This window comes from Pavona decussata, unplaced genomic scaffold (genome assembly GCF_977016875.1).
Source record: "Pavona decussata unplaced genomic scaffold, jaPavDecu1.1 SCAFFOLD_158, whole genome shotgun sequence".
NCBI lineage: Eukaryota > Metazoa > Cnidaria > Anthozoa > Scleractinia > Agariciidae > Pavona > Pavona decussata.
In genome coordinates, this window is record NW_028145570.1 from 632501 (window position 1) to 649374 (window position 16874).

General features: G+C 38.2%; 1 protein-coding gene across 1 annotated transcript in view; it reads left to right on the forward strand.

Annotated features, from left to right (window-relative positions):
• Window positions 1-16209, forward strand: part of LOC146464996 (ATP-binding cassette subfamily C member 4-like) — a 35590-nt gene extending 19381 nt beyond the window's left edge. The window contains exons 3-7 of the mRNA XM_085129107.1: window positions 1647-2029; window positions 6733-8066; window positions 8840-9410; window positions 14113-14249; window positions 15196-16209. Coding sequence (XP_084985233.1) covers window positions 1647-2029; window positions 6733-8066; window positions 8840-9410; window positions 14113-14249; window positions 15196-16103 — 3333 coding nt within the window. The 3' untranslated portion in view covers window positions 16104-16209. The remainder of the gene's footprint in view (window positions 1-1646; window positions 2030-6732; window positions 8067-8839; window positions 9411-14112; window positions 14250-15195) is intronic.
• Window positions 16210-16874: the final 665 nt, after the last annotated feature.

The window sequence follows — 16874 nt, forward strand, 5'->3', positions numbered from 1 at the left end:
CATGCCGATATCAACGCGTTAAGTTGGGCCATACTTTCTCCACCTGGATGGGTGTGTGGGCAGGAGTGCCACAGGGGTCCTTACTTGGACCACTTTTGTTTAATATGTTCATGAACGATCTTGCATTTGCTATTAGAGATTGTAGGCTGATAAGCTACGCAGATGACACTAAACTCCATCTATCGCGCCAGGATCCCCAAGCTGTGGAAGACGGTTTAAATCTAGACCTGACTAACACTATACAGTGGTTTCAACAAAGTGGCATGATAGCAAATCCGGATAAATATCAGGCTTTGGTGCTGGGAAACGCGGCTTACGATTTCGATATAAAATACGAAGAAAAGCCCATACCTGTTTCCAGTGAGATACAGCTACCAGGCGTAACATTAGATAATAAGTTGAAATTCGATTCTGATATCGCATCTATCTGCCGAAAGGTCGGAGGACAAGTTAATGCCTTAAATAGGCTTAAGAATGTTCTTCCTTGCAAAACCAAGGAAGCACTATATCGCGCCTTTATTTTACCGCATTTCGATTATTGTAGCCAGATATAGCACCATTGTGGAGCCAGGAACACCAAGAAATTGGAGACAGGAAACGAACGCGAACTTAGACTTGTATATAAGGATAATAGTAACTCTTACGATAGATTGCTAAGTTGGATTGGTTTGCATAGCACACTAGAGGGACGTCGTATCCAGGACATGTTGATCACAATAAATAGTTGCTTCCAGGAGAGGGCACCGACCCCCATTGCAAACCTACTCAAAGTAAGGGACACAAAATATAACTTAAGGGGCACAAACATGCTCTCATTGCCCAAAGTAAGAAGCACCAAGCATGGTCTTAGGTCTTTTCGGTAATTCGCTGAAAAGACACGGAATGCGCTGCCGGACTCGATTCGCGCCATGGCTGGCACAAGGGAATTTTTAAGAAGTATTCGTCATGCAGCATTTTAAAATTGTTATTATCGTAGTTAGCTTTTAAAATTGTAAATTTTAATTTGTAATTACACATGTATTGATACATAAATGATTAGATTTCCTAGACATTTTAGTTTTTTTCAATTTTTAGATTTTAGATTGTTTGGTAATTTTTATCTTTCTTTTTGTTTTTGTAATTTTATATGTTTATTGGTGGGCTTCCTGTAAAGTAGCTTTTAGCTAAGTGAAGTGCCACGTAAAATAAAGTTCCAAGTTCGATTAAGTTCCAAGTCAAAAAATGTTGTAGGATTTTTGCCGTGTGAAACTTGTGGCAGTGCTTGTATACAAAGAATTGGAAACGCAGCACAATAATTGGTGCGCTTTAGGAGTTTAAACGGTTATCTTTCACAACAATAATTCAAAAGTCCTGTTTACAATTATCTTTCAGAGGAATAATTCATAAGTCCATCTCGAGATTAATAACCCCTTTCAAATTCAACACCCTCTATGGAAACCTATTAGTCGTTCTTTGTCATAGATCCCCCGTGAGTACGGGTGGTCTTACACTTGCTTCATATTCACTTTCAACAGATGCGTAAATTACAAACGGAGTGTTAACATCACACCTGTTTGTGATTTACTGTTTGCAGTGTTAATTGCAACCAGCCTTCTATGTCACTTTACTATGAAAAAAAATTAAATTAATCTTTTTGCAATTTTTAGATACTTCTTCTCAGCAAGACTGCACTGTTTGAGTTTACAACTGGACACGTGATTGACCTTGTATCAAACGATGTTCAGCGTCTGGAAGAGTATACCATCAACGTTATGGTGTATGGAGTTTTTGCGTTTCTTCAACTTATAGTAGCAGCATTTTTGATGGCCTATTTGATTGGCTGGGAGAGTCTACTAGGAGTCATATTTTTTTGCCTTCTTCTGCCATATTTCGCCGTTTTATCCCATGTTGGTGCTAAATTACGTAATCACACTGCTTTGGTATCCGATTGTCGTATCTCCTTAATGAATCAAGCAGTTGCTGGGATCCGCGCTATCAAAACACACGCGTGGGAGGATGAATACAGAAAAAAGATAAAAGATGCGCGAAGGTAGGCTAGTCACATCTCTGGTATGTTATGGAATTACTCTATCTGCTCGCAATTAAAACCACCTATTGGAAGCATTGCCGTGGTGTTTAGGCGGGAATTGACTTAGAAAGTGTACCTTTTATATTAGTTTGTTACATCAAGGGTTTTTATTCAAACGATATAAAATCGTACATGTAAAAAGCGCAATATAAGCATCCGACATTATTATTACCGGAAGGCTTATGAATCACAAATTGAAGGGAAAAAGATCTGAGGATACAGCGTGGTTTACCAATGGTAAAATGAAGCTTGAAATTAATGATATTATGTAATGTAATAAGTATGACGAGGAAAAATGCAAACAGGAGATATCAAAAACATTTCTGGATTAACCCCACTTCTCGTTCTTACATTTGAATTAATATACGAAGCTAGCTGAATAAGGTTGATGAACTGCAGCAGTACCTTGCAGACATTGAGCACATTTTTTCAGTCATGAGCATAAATGAAAAATGGCTCGAACACAACACTGAATCGTTAGTTCAATTACCAAATTACTCATTTATCAATACTAACAGGACAACAAAAACCGGAGGAAGGATGGAAATGTTTATATCATCATCATCAATTAATTATTTAGTGTTCGAACCGACTTAAATACAGTATTCAGTTTTAAAGAGGACATCTTAGAAAGTATTTTCATAAAAGCTAGCAAAGAAGGAAGAGGCAAAATTTTTGTAGGAGCAATTTATTAACCACCAAGCAGTAATTATGATGTTTTTGAAAGGCTATTAAATTGACAAAATTGAAAAAAGAAAAGAAAACTTGCATATTTAAATGGGAGATTTTAATTTTGATTTGCTAAAATATGAACACAATAATAACACAGACAGATTTGTTCACCATATGTATAGCTCTCACTTTTACCCTGCTATTAACAAGCCAATAATCTAGATAACTACTAGCACAGCAACAATAATCGATAATATATTTATTAATGATATAGACGTCAGCTGTATAGACGGAATTTTGATTAATGATTTCTTGGATCACTCACCAGTATTTCAAGTGTTACTCTCAAAAAAGTACGGAACCTAAACCAAAGAAATTATATACAAAGCGAGAAATTACAAAAGAAAATCTGGATAAATTGCGAGATTAAGTTCAAAACATTGACTGGGACTACCATACTTATACTAAACGTAATGATGAATATTATGCTTATAGACACTTTCAGGGTATATTTTTGAATTTATAAAACATCTGTATTCCAGAAAAGAAATATAAAACCAAAATGAAACCCTTTGTAACGAAGGGATTTATGAAATCCTCACAAGTAAAAAAATAAACTGTGCATAAAATGTTTTAGTTGTGGAACAGAACTTGATCAAAAACAAAATATAAATACTATCGTAATCGATTGAATAAGCTAAGAAATATTCTAAAGAAAAACTGCTATGAACAAAAGTTTAAGATTTTAATAGGAAACATGAAACAACTTGGGAACTAATTAGTGAAATAGTTAAAAGAAAAAAGAAAGAACCATTAAATATCACAGAATTTAACATAACAACAAGCCAGTTACTGATCGCATATACATTGTTAACAGATTTAATGATTATTGAATGTTGGATATGACTTAGCAAGAAATATAAATATTTTGACACTAGTTTAACATTCAAAAGCTACTTGAAAGGAAATTTTATTGAGTCAATGCTGTTTTCACCTGTACGTGAACCAGAAGTTAAGAAAGAATTAAAAAATCGTGATACATAAAAAAGCTGTGGACATGACAATGTCCACAGCTGAATTAATTTTACCATTAACACACATCATAAATCTGACTTAACAGAGAATATACCTATGGACGTGAAAAATTTAATCGTCGTGCCTGTAGAGATAACCAAAAATTCAGCAATTATAGACCCATTTCTCTGCTTCCCTGTTTTTCCAAAGTATTGGTTAAAACATTATGTACAAGAAACTAATAAGTTACGCGAACAAACTAGTGAGAAGACATGCAAGGCTCTCCATTATATACAAGATTAGACTGTTCACAGTCCCCCTATTTTTCCGTGGGATTCTCGAGACTGGTATGCTTCGATGGAGCTGCCGCCATCTTGGTTTGTAAAAGCGAGCGCGATCTGGGGAGACTGTCTAAACTACCGAGGGGAGGGGAGTGGAGTTTGGAGGCGGCGGGAAAAATAGGGAGACTGTAACAGCTTCTCACTGTCTCGTGTTCGAGGGGCGTGCCGAGACTTTGTCGCCTCGACTAATTGAATCAAACAAAAAAATATACTCCCCAGAGATAAACATGTCAAATTGAAGGAAATACGATAGTACTGTTTCTGTACCATTTCGAAACAAAGTACAGTTGCGAAATAAAATGAAGTTGCGAAAGTCTTTCGAGTGTAGGCTTGAAAATACAGTACAGTACATCAGCTATTTGCAAAGTGAATTTCAATACAAGCGGAACACATGCAGTGAAGCAAACAGCGAAACCTTCAGATACATGCCGCATATTTTATAACATTTATTTTAAAATAGCAGTCGGCGATTTCGGGAAGAAAAACAAGTACATTTCCACAGAAAATTTGTTTAAGATCCCGGAAAGAGCTGGAGTTGCCAGCATTCCTCTAGCCGATCTTTTTAAAGCACATCGATCTTGGAGTTGAAGTGGATCCACAAGATGGGAAATCTTCACGTCTTTGCAAAAGCGCTTGCGAGGAAAGCCACGATCAGCAACGTTTCAAGCGCTTTGTATGTGTTGTTTCGCCCCAGAGAATTGTTAAAACAAGTCGTCCCTACAGTTCGCCATCTACTTCAAAGCAGTCCAAAGAGACGGAAAACTGCAGTCTGCCGCCTGCCATACGTCCGCTGATTTTCAACTATCAGACCTCCGAGCCGACGAGACAAACGATAAAAATCAAAACATTCCCCACGATCTTCACATTACACGCCAGCCGTATTCCCTTTTAGAACCGGCGGTGAAAGATACGTCAGTCATGCTGTCAACGCTTCAGAACTACTATTGCCTAATTGACCAATGAGGTGTTGCCGTTGCTGGTGCAACGGGCCTTTGGAACGCGAGACGGTGAGAAGCTGTTACAGTCCCTCTATTTTTTCGCTTCCCATCCCCAACTATAGTAACACCCACTCCCGCTCCCCTCGGTAGTTTAGACACTCTCCCCAGTTCGCGCTCGCTTTTACAAACCAAGATGGCGGCGGTTCCATCGAAGCATACCGGTCTCGAGAATCCCACGGAAAAATAGGGGGACTGTGAACAGTCTAATACAAGATGTGCCACGGCCTCTTAGATGGGGACTGGGGGGGTTATTTGATACCAAGCAGAGAAAGGAGGACTCTTGGAAGCCATGATTTTAAATTTGTTGAACCGAAAGGGCATAAATATATTTCTAGATTTTCTTTCTTTCCCAGGACGATTACTGGATGGAACAAACTTCCAGAAAAAACTGTTTCCAGCCAATCTCTCTGTATTTTTAAAAGTAAACTAATTTAATTTAATTCTTATTGGTAGATTAACTTTTATTGTTATTTTGTATATTTTACTATAATTTTATTTATTATTATTTTAGAGTTGGCGTAATGTCCCACGACTTTGCCGACATAACGACATTTAGATTTAGATTTAGATCCCACCTAGACAAGATATATAATACAAAAGAAAATAGTGCGAATAACAATTTTTAAGGATTATAACCGCAGTTCAAAACCGTTACTTTATGAATTAAATTTAATTAATGTATATTAAGTAAACTACTTTGTTATCGGAAATTTTATGAATCAGTATTCAAAGAAGAAACTGTCAACAGCGTTAATGTCACCATTTTATATCAGCTTGAGACAAGGCATTCTTGGAAAACAGGTCAAGTTTTCTTTAGGATTCAGAATTGTTGTTTAGGATTAGGATTTCTAGATATTTATGCATTTGGTATTGACAGTTTGTCTGGTTCTTTTATTTGTATCGACCTGATGAATCGTTACCGTGTAAAGATAAATAAAGATGAAGAAATACATAATTATAACACGCTGACAATAAAAAAGATACGCAAAGCAATGAGCAAAACGAGTATTAGAAATTTCACTACACGTAATAAGAGAGTAAGAATTTACAATAGTTTACCATGTCATTTGAGAGAAAATCAATGCTGCTTTAAGCGACGATTTAAAAAGTTCATTCTTGCAAATCAAAAGAAGAAAGTAAGGTTATCCTGCTTTATGTTAACAAATCAGGCAGCATCTCTTTGTCTTTCCCTTTTCCCGAGGTGCAAATATGTTATACTGTAACTTAAAAGTCATCAAAATAATATTGTGGTACTAGTCAATGGGGGTCTGAGGCTTTCAGCTCAAGATCATACGAATGTTGTTAAGAAATATTAATATAACGATATATGTGAGTTTTGGCAAATAATTAAATTAAAATTGTAGAGAAAGGCATTGTTTGTGCATTAGGGTAATATACAACACTGTTTGATATTGTGACCCCATCTTCTTCTTCTTCTTCTTCTTCTTCCGTACGGTGCATGACAGTAGTAAACTTAATAGTAGATATATTGCCCTAAATTTTCGAAAACTCCAGGTCTTTTACATCAATGTAGAACACAAAGCCTATTTCTGGAATAAGTATAGAACTTTCTAAGCCAGTAAATCCTTTGGCTGCAGTGCAAATCTGAAGTAATGAAGTAATGTCTGTTTCTTTACAGAGAAGAAATCGACATCATCCGTAAGAAGAGTGCCGTTCTTTCAGGTGTTTTTGCTTTGGAATACACTTCAGCACCAATGGCGACCCTGGTAACTGTCATCACTCTTGTGCTAACTGGTCAGTACCTCACACCCGTTTCAGTTTTCATGCTCCTCGCTTTTATCAATATTCTAAGACTGGGCATTTGCAGCGACTTGGCCAATGGTTTGCTGGACGCGTACGACGCTTATGTTTCGATCAGCAGAGTGGAAGACTTTCTTCTTTTAGAAAACCTTCCGTTAATCTCCAGAGACCAGACCTCTAATGGCGAAAGTGACACTGACAGCAGCGTTTCGGATTTAAACAAAACAAGTCTGACAGTTCACCAGAGAGAAAAGCAAGAACCTAATAACACGGAAGATTTGCAAAAAGCAACATCTTTACATGTCAGGAATTTGACACATAAGCAAATTAAGCGAGACGACAAATTTATCCTGCAAGACATTACGTTCACCGCTGCACCAGAAAGTATGACGGTCATCACGGGACCAGTAGGCAGTGGAAAATCTACTCTTCTTTCAGCGATCGCTGGTGAGATCCCAGACATAGCCGGCACTATAAGCTGGAAAGGAACTCTTGTTTACGCGCCCCAAATAGCTTGGGTGTTCTCTGGAACTATAAGAGAAAACATATTGTTTGGTGAACCATACGATGAAGCCAAGTACACCAGAGTCATTGAGGCATGTAGCCTAAAGTTGGACATCCAACAGTTTCCTGACAGTGACCAAACAGTTGTAGGGGAACGCGGTGAAGTTCTTAGCGGAGGCCAGCGGGCGAGAGTAAGCTTAGCTCGAGCTGTCTACGCAGACGGAGATATTTACCTATTGGATGACCCGCTGAGTGCTGTGGATTTCAAAGTTGGCAAACATATCTTTGAAAAATGCATCAATGGCCTATTGGGTTTGAAAACTCGACTAATGACTTCTCACCAAGAACAACTCATCAAAGAAGCCGACAAGGTGATTGTGCTGTACAAAGGTAGTGTGTTGGGAAAAGGAGGCTTCACTGAGCTAAAAGAGGACGGTATTTTGAATACAACTGTTGACCCGATCTATACGGAACTAAATCAAAATGAACCAGATGCCAACTTTGGTGGGGATGATAAAGAGAACGAGGACGTTTCCGGCAACCTTGGTGGAACGGTTTTCCAAACCAATGAAGTTAAGGGTATCCAAATATCAGAAGAAGATCGCACAATAGGAGTGGTGTCCTCGAAGCTTTACTGGAACTATTTCAGGAGTGGTATATCTGTGCTTCTAATTTTCGCAGTAATTTCTTTGTGCCTTATGACCCAAGGTAAGGATTGTAAAGTTCTCTGATTCAACGGCTCTTCATAACGTTTTATAAGATGGCGGAATTACAATAATGTTACTTTGCGCAAACTTTAGTCAGTGGTGTTTAGTGGTGTTTATGTGGTCGTATTTTATGTCCAGCTTTAATGTATCATGTGTCGCAGCACAGCCGGACAGGCATGAGCATTCCTAGAATCGACTTCAGATTATTTTCGTGAACAACACAATATTTGTGATGTTTTGGTTTTTTGAGCATGGTGAAAAAATGGTAGATGACTTTTTTCCAGTAAGTGACACAAGCACTCTCGGAAAAACAAAATCCGAGTTTTCCCGACAGGATTCGAACCTATGAAGTTCCCATTACTACTTGGGATGTTCTACCATGCACTGAGCTACAGGAGACTCGTGGGAGCTTGGCCATATTTAACTAGTTTCATGTCAGAAACATCCTACATACTACCTATGAGTGATGTGTTAAGCCTGATGAATAAATGGTAGATTAATTTTCCGCTCAGTAATACAGGCATACTCGGAAAAAGAAAATCAGAGATCTCTGTCCCAAATTGTTATCAAAACTCACTCACAGTTTCCTAAATCGGCAAACCGTCTTTATCAAGGCACCTGGAGAAAAAGCTTTAATTGAAGTATCGTTTAGATATCAGTCGTCTGTCAAAGAAAGTACACTTTGTTTACTTGATATTTCATGTCAATCATGTCATGGAACAGTGTCTTTCGCACATCTCACTGATATGGATTACAACTTTTCTTCATTTTTAGCTTTGTTGGTCTCCTGTGACGTATGGCTCTCATTTTTGACAAAGAAGCACCCAGAAGATCAGCGCAACACAATGAATCTTATTGTCTATGGTTGCCTAGTCAGCACCTCCTTCATGTTTGCTTTTATTCGAGCATACGGAGTTCTGTCTCTTTCCTTAAGATGTTCTGAATGCCTTCATGACAGAATGGTTGTGGCTGTTTTAAAAGCACCGGTCCTTTTCTTTGATTCAAATCCAGTGGGAAGAATCTTGAACAGGTTTTCTAAAGATGTAGGCTGCATTGATGAGGTATTACCTAAAACATTGCTGATGTCAATTCAACTGACATTGCTGCTTGTTACCTCGGTACTCGTGCCAGCTGTCACAAATCCCTGGCTTCTGTTTGCTGTTGTGCCAGTATCTGTAATAGCAGCACTCATCTCAAGGTATTATTTGAAGACATCAAGGGAACTGAAAAGACTGGAATCAGTTTATCGAAGTCCAGTGTTCTCTCACATTTCAGAGACCCTAGATGGGCTCGAAACAATTCGGACAAGAAGAAGTCAAAGAGATTTCTTGGATCGGTTTAACAGGTATGTGTAACTTAAGAGATCGTGTGAACAACAATACGTTTACCTTAACGATGGTGAAATAAGATGTGACATGCGAACAACCCCTCGCGAAATAATGGCATGTAGCTATGGTCAATATCATCACACGTTTGTTTTCCATTTTCGTAAACCTGAATCAGTTCATCCACTCATGTTTAGCCGTCGGTTTTCTCGTTGTACGTCTTTAATTTGGCCCCACCACTAACCACCCTTAGCTTGCTCAGAAAACAGTAAACGAACAACAGAAAAAATTTTCCTAGATCTGACAAAAGGTGCTTCTTCATAATCAAGTCCAATAAAGTTTGAGATTTAAAAGAGTTTCGTGACACAGCCCTCCGAAAGGAAAGGGTCAACTTGACTCGAAATCGATATTTAAGCAAGCTGTGACCTCCAAAATATTTTCCTCTTTTGCTTAAGCTGCTTGCCTTCCCAAACATCGCTCATATATGAAAACAGCAAATTAGGGGATAAATTTACCCAATATATACCAAAACCAGCACACATGATGAGTTAATTTTAAGAGCTGAATAAATTCGTTGTGTTCGGAAACATTTAGATATCTGAGAATAAGTCAACATTATTTTAAATCTACATCAAATAATACACAAAACGTGAGTTTTGAAACTCGGGTATGAAAAATATTATAAAATATGTTACCTTCAAATTTCCTCCTGCATCAAAACAGCAATTTGCTAACAAAACAAAACAACGTTTGGTAAGTCTACCAACACACGATTATTGGCTGCCATAGGTTTACACTATTTGCCAAATTTTATTCACAAAATGATTTATCCTTGAGGACAAAAAATGTGGTTTCTAGTTGCCTTGTTGTGCAAAAAATCCAAATTCTAAAGTTGCTAAAAAAATTTCGCAAAACCAATGCTTTTTATCGCGCCGTAAGTTTCTCGCATCCAATTTTCGCCAGCTGATACAGCTTAAGAGAAAAGTAGTTTTCTTATAATATTATTCAAAAAGTTATTGAAGCATTAGTAAAAAGTTTTCATAAGTACGTAAATTATGATCATCCGGGTGAGTGTAGTCCTGAGAAGGACTGTTTGTGGTGACTTTGACTGACGTTTCGACAACCTGAGCGGAAGTCATCTTCAGAGTCAAGTGAATTGTGGAACGTCAGTAGGTGGTATATATACGTCTCTGGTTGTTAACCTGATTGGTCAACGAAGTCCAGATGTTATTGGTCGTTTGTCAGTAAGCCGTGATGTTATTGGCTGAGAAGACTGTAAAAAGTGATTGGTGCGTTCCGATCCGTCTTTTGTTAGTCAAAAAGTCCGTGGGTCTATTGTTAGTAAAATGTCTATTGTTTGTTTCAGGGGGGGCCAGCAGCGAGGCCTGGATCCGAGTTTGCATGATCGCCCCAGTTAAGAAATTTGGCCGAGCGAGACTAAGTACTGATTTTTTGATAAACAAACATGGCGGCGATTTCATGTGAAAGCGCATCTGTGCGGATTCGCAAACAATTTGGCTATTCGACGTCCAAACATCACAGGAAGGTTTCGGTCGCTTTTTTACATGAAGTTTGGTCATCAAGTGGGATCACGGATGCAAATTCTGGAGCGAAAAACGGAAATACTGCAACCAACGACTAGCTGACCCCGGAGAGGATCAGTACAGTCAACTCTCTCAAAGCGACCACTTCTCGTAAGCGACCACCTCCCGTAAGCGACCACTTCGTAAACAACCTTTTTGTTTCTCAGTTAAATACTGTTTCAAGAGCTCTCTCGTAAGCGACCACCACTCAAATTTCTAAGGGACCGCGACCACTTTTTAGGCCAGTAATTTGACATATTCTTTTGTTTTAAAGAATATCGGTAAGCGACCACCCAACATATTCGGGTATGATCTGAGTAAATAATTACTCAGAAGTAACAAAAGTTCAATTGTTAATGACGCTACCCCGGACAACTGACAGTTTACAGACAGAGAGGATTACTATAATTAGATCTGTAGGTAAATGGGAATTGTTTCAGAGATCTGTTCTAAAATGTTACACAAAGTTTCGTCAGAAGAATGAATAGATGTGAAAAAATCAAATAAATTAGTTTCCATTTGCCTAATTTTAGCTGCTAGGGTAATATTTTTTGGTAATTAATTTATCAGTCCAGCATTAGGCTTATTTTGTTGATCTTTCCCGTAAGCGACCACTTGGTCGTGCACCAAGGGGTGGTCACTTACGAGAGAGTTGGCTGTATTTGGATCTGACACATAGTTCACAGGGCTAGACCTGCTCCTGTAGAAATCGACGCTCGCGAGAGGTAGTAAGACTTCCTCCATTCCACTTTATCGTTACCTTCCCTATTTTGTTCATTTATGTACACTGTAGAATTTCCTCCCTTTACAGCAACTACATACTGGGAGTCAACAAACTGTGGAGGTTCTGGTGATCTAATTTTCTGTTTTGCTTAAGTTAAAATGTTACCATCAAACTCTCAACAACATATTTTTCTTTTTCAATCTCTTCTAAATGGTGAAACGTCGAGAGGTGATGTTAGCAGCACTCTGCTCTTCAACTTCGCCAAGTGAGCCACAAATATTGACTTTGAATTCAGTATGTATGTTTGGTAATGAATATCATCATTTTAAAGAAAGAGGTGAAGTTATCTTTCATTATTTTAGATTTTGTCTATCATACCTCTGGGGTGAGAACTGAAACATAAAAGAGGCAGGGCGCAGCAATACTCCAGCCAGTCATTACACTAGCTGTGCAAGTGTGTGAAAATGTGCAGTAATTGCATAATTTACAATATGCTAATTACACTTGACTATGTTACACAATATGTACCAATTAAATATTGCAATATGTTACAGTTCTGATGTATATTGTCATGTACTGATGACGTAATTATACTGCAGAGTAATGTGGTCAGCTGGGTTAATCCTCGAGTTGCTAGAAACACTTCAGTAATCAAGGGGTGATAATTTAGATTGTCTTCTTCGGAATGGCTGTTGCATACATAGAAAAACCATGGTTGATTTGCCTTCCCGGGATCTATTTGGTACTGTATCTCCCTTGCAGTTGGGCTTTAGGGTGTCAGTCTCAGTAGCCCCATTTTGACATCCATCAATGGGGGAAAACCACCATACCTATACAGGTGGTCATGGACATCTGTAAGGGTGACAGGTAAGACAATAATATTTACATGTACCTTTCAAGGTTTCTGTACATGCATGTAGTTTTAAATCTGCAGGATCTCAGTGTATCAGTACATATTTGTTCACCTGGTGCTACTGAACTCAACTTTCCAATTTTTTGCACAAGAGAATAAGGACCTGAATGTCTTTTCACGTAAGTTAATCTCCCTGTACAGACAAGAGACAAACACCCTTGCAACGGCTCATACAAACCTGGTAGCTCTATTCACAATAATGTTAAGCAATCTTCTTCTGAGATCTTTATAAGCTATCCTTTCCAGTTGCAAAATTTAAACGTACGACTGACTGAACACAAACGAGCAACTAGAAATGGTGATATTAACAATCACATTGCTGAGCACCATTTACAAACGAACCACAGAATCGACTGGGACTCTGCCAAGTGCATTACCTACTGTACAAATTACTATCAACGACTCACTCTGGAAAGCTGGTTTACTAACTTAGAACAATCGCCACTCAACCGTTGCCTACAACTACCTGCACCATACAAACGACTTATTGACAATAACAACGAAACAAACAAACAATAGACATTTTACTAACAATAGACCCACGGACTTTTTGACTAACAAAAGACGGATCGGAACGCACCAATCACTTTTTACAGTCTTCTCAGCCAATAACATCACGGCTTACTGACAAACGACCAATAACATCTGGACTTCGTTGACCAATCAGGTTAACAACCAGAGACGTATATATACCACCTACTGACGTTCCACAATTCACTGGACTCTGAAGATGACTTCCGCTCAGGTTGTCGAAACGTCAGTCAAAGTCACCACAAACAGTCCTTCTCAGGACTACACTCACCCGGATGATCATAATTTACGTACTTATGACATGACTCCTGGGTTCAAACCATTTACAAAATAAAAGTTTGAGTGAACAACAAAGTGTCACCATTCAAACCTTTGGAAATTGAAATAAAAGCTGAAAATTTTTTTCGGTAGCTATACTAAAATATTTTCCTACAGTTATTGCTATCGTCACTCTTCAATTACCAGGGTAGGTTTCGTTTTCAAAATAGCATGTACCAGGCGTACAGATAGTAGGTAGGCAAGAAAATGGCGATCCAAGCAGGAATAACAAAGCAATAATTCCCTCGCTTTTAACAGGCTATTTTGAGGAAAGCCCCGGTATCATCTTAGCAAACAGGGCGGCTTAACGGGCTTTGGTATTCTCAGTTTACAAGAAACTACCCCTCTTGGAATTAATTTTGTTTACATTGTCACAATTCAATTTTAAAAGATGATGGAAGAATGGAAGAATTATCAGTGAAATCTATTTTTTAGATAAGGTTCTTAGGGAGAGTCACTCTTAACAGATGACACGCATCGTGTCTATCCCATTTATTCATTCTGCACGGGTTTACTGCGATTTACTTTAACTTTCATTACGTGGATCTAAAAAATGCGATGGTCTTCTATCTATATGATTTAGAAATAGCGTCTAGTAATTGTATTCACAAAAAAGTGTTCAAAATCAGTGACTGCTAATTTTTCCTTATAAGATATCAAGATACCCACAATCAGTCATTTGTCATGGTGATTGCCAGTGGAAGATGGCTTGGAGTTCGCTTGGATTTTCTTTCTTCCCTTTTAACTGGTGCAGTGGCTCTTGCTGCAGTTCTGATGTCTCAGGATGCTGGTAGGTTTACATAGTAATGTAAATAGAGCAATTATTTCCCTAACAATAAAATGCCGTATTTATTCTGCCACAGGAAACTTTACGACAGCTTTCTCATGTTTATCGTCTAATTAACATAATAATAAATTTTGTGTATCTCCCCAGGAAGTTTATTGTTTGTACGCAACTTGTCTGATAAGTATCTTCCGTCTGTTAAAATTAACGCTAGCCAGCAACGGATGGATAACATATGATCGTCATCGATAGTTAACTTTAACTCTAACTAACATTGAAAATAAGCTTTAGGTTTGTAAAGGAGTTTGTATAGTATAAATGACAGCGAGGAAGATTTCTATTAGTGAAAATAATGTAATAATCAGTAAATGACACAAGCATACTCGGAAAAAGAAATTTCGAGAGCTCCTATCAGGAGTCGAACTCCTGATATCAGCACTGGCATTTTTTTCCGAGTATGTCTGTGTCATATACTGACTAATACATCATTCAAATTTATTCGCCAGGCTTAAAGGGGTCCTGTCATGGCGATTTTGCTGTATTTTGGTCAAAACAGCTCAAATATTTGACGAAAAATCTTTTTTCTAACATGAAATTGTTCTTAGAGCATTGGGGAGAAAACATTACAGGATTCCTTCGAGAAAGAAACAAATTATAATCAGCTTTTAGCGACTTCTCTACAATACACTGGTAGAACTTAAAAAAATTGACCAATTTTTTTCAAGTTGCAATCCGTTTTCTATCCAAGCCATCCAGAGCCAAATTAATACTAGTTCCTGTGCACCAGTAGGGTTATTGGTAACACAACTGAATCATTAATTTGACCATTCCACCGTTGCAAATATGTTTTTTGGCTATTCAAAATGACACAATAAATTGGTGACGCTGCCCCTATAGCATATTCCATCACATTTTTTCCATTTCTATTAATGTCTTAATTTTTTCACTCTAGCCTTTGCTGGACTTGCCCTTGTTTATGTCGTCCAGAGTGTGATCCTGACACAATACGCTGTCAGAAGAGCATCGGATGTCGAGAATCTAATGACGTCAGCTGAGCGAGTCATGACTTACACGAAGCTTGAATCTGAGCCTGGATATAAAGAAGAACGAATTCCCCCAGAAAACTGGCCAAGTGAAGGAAATATCACCTTCCGAGACGTATCGTTGATATATTATCCAGGAGGGCCTCAAGTTTTGAAGCAAATCAATGTAGACTTCAAAGGAGGAACAAAGATTGGTGTCGCAGGCCGCACAGGAGCAGGGAAGTCATCCTTTGTGGCAGCTCTTTTGCGCATGCCAGACACTGACGGAGACATAATTGTTGATGATGTTCCAATACACGGAATCAACCTACGAGAAGCTCGAAGGTGCATTTCCATTCTTGGCCAAAGTCCCGTCCTTTTCAGTGGATCACTCAGGAAAAACCTTGATGTTATGGGGCACTTCCAAGACGAAGACTTGTGGCGAGCCTTAGATGACGTGCAGCTTAAAGATGTGATAGAAAGACTGGAGGGACAGTTAGATTACGAGTTGCTGGAACATGGTACAAATTTTAGTGTCGGAGAACGACAGTTAATCTGTTTGGCTCGAGTGCTGTTGCAGAAAAACAAGATTGTTATCTTGGATGAGCCGACTGCGCATGTGGATCCAGACACAGAACAAACAATCTGGAACGTAGCGCGTGAGAAACTACAAGACTCCACAGTCATCACTATAGCTCACCGTTTACACACAATTAGAGACTGTGACAAGATTTTAGTCTTAAAAAATGGGGAAGTTGATGAATTTGATAGTTTTGATATACTAGCGAATAGGAAAGGAAGCACCTTGGGTGAAATGCCTCGAGTTGCGAATATCTAAAGATCTGAAAAGTGCTGAAAAGCACCTACAGAACAATAAGTGAGGTGGTGGAGTGAACGAAACTCGAATCACTAAACTCTCAGTATCGATCATGACATGAGAGAGTCAGCGTCCCCTGCATTGTTGGTTATGTTTCCTTATGCTAGAAACTTTGCCTTTCGTTGACTCCCTTAGAGGGCATTGTCATGGGTTGATTTTGCTGTATTTACTCAAAATGGCACTGAAATATTGCACAAATACCTTTGCTCAAAAATGAAATAGCTAAAACATCGGGAGGGAAATAGCACTGAAGTAATTTTTCCTAAGAAGCTTGTCCTTTAGTTGTAAGATCAGTACATTTGGAATATATGCAAATAAGTATTAAGTGTTTCATGTGTTTGCTGTGTAGGAGTCTGACATTAATAGTCAAGAATTGAAATTGATCTCAAGAGAACAAACCTAGCGTAGATTTTTCCAAAATACATGAGAACAACTTTTGAAAAAAAGTCAATTTGTTTAAGTTGCAATTTACTTCCAAATTAGCCATCGGCAGCCACAGATATTTAATATTAGTATCCGTGCTCTAGAAGGGTGGAAAACATTTCCATCATTTTAACATTTCCATCAATAATAACACTTTGTTTTGAAAATTACACCAAAAAATAGATGAAATAGTCTCTCTTAACATATCAACGAAGATAAAACTAGGCTAATACTAGGATGGAAAAACTAAAACCATATTTTTGTGGGGTTACAGGAGTACACGTTCTTGCCTTAGCCTACAGGATTCAC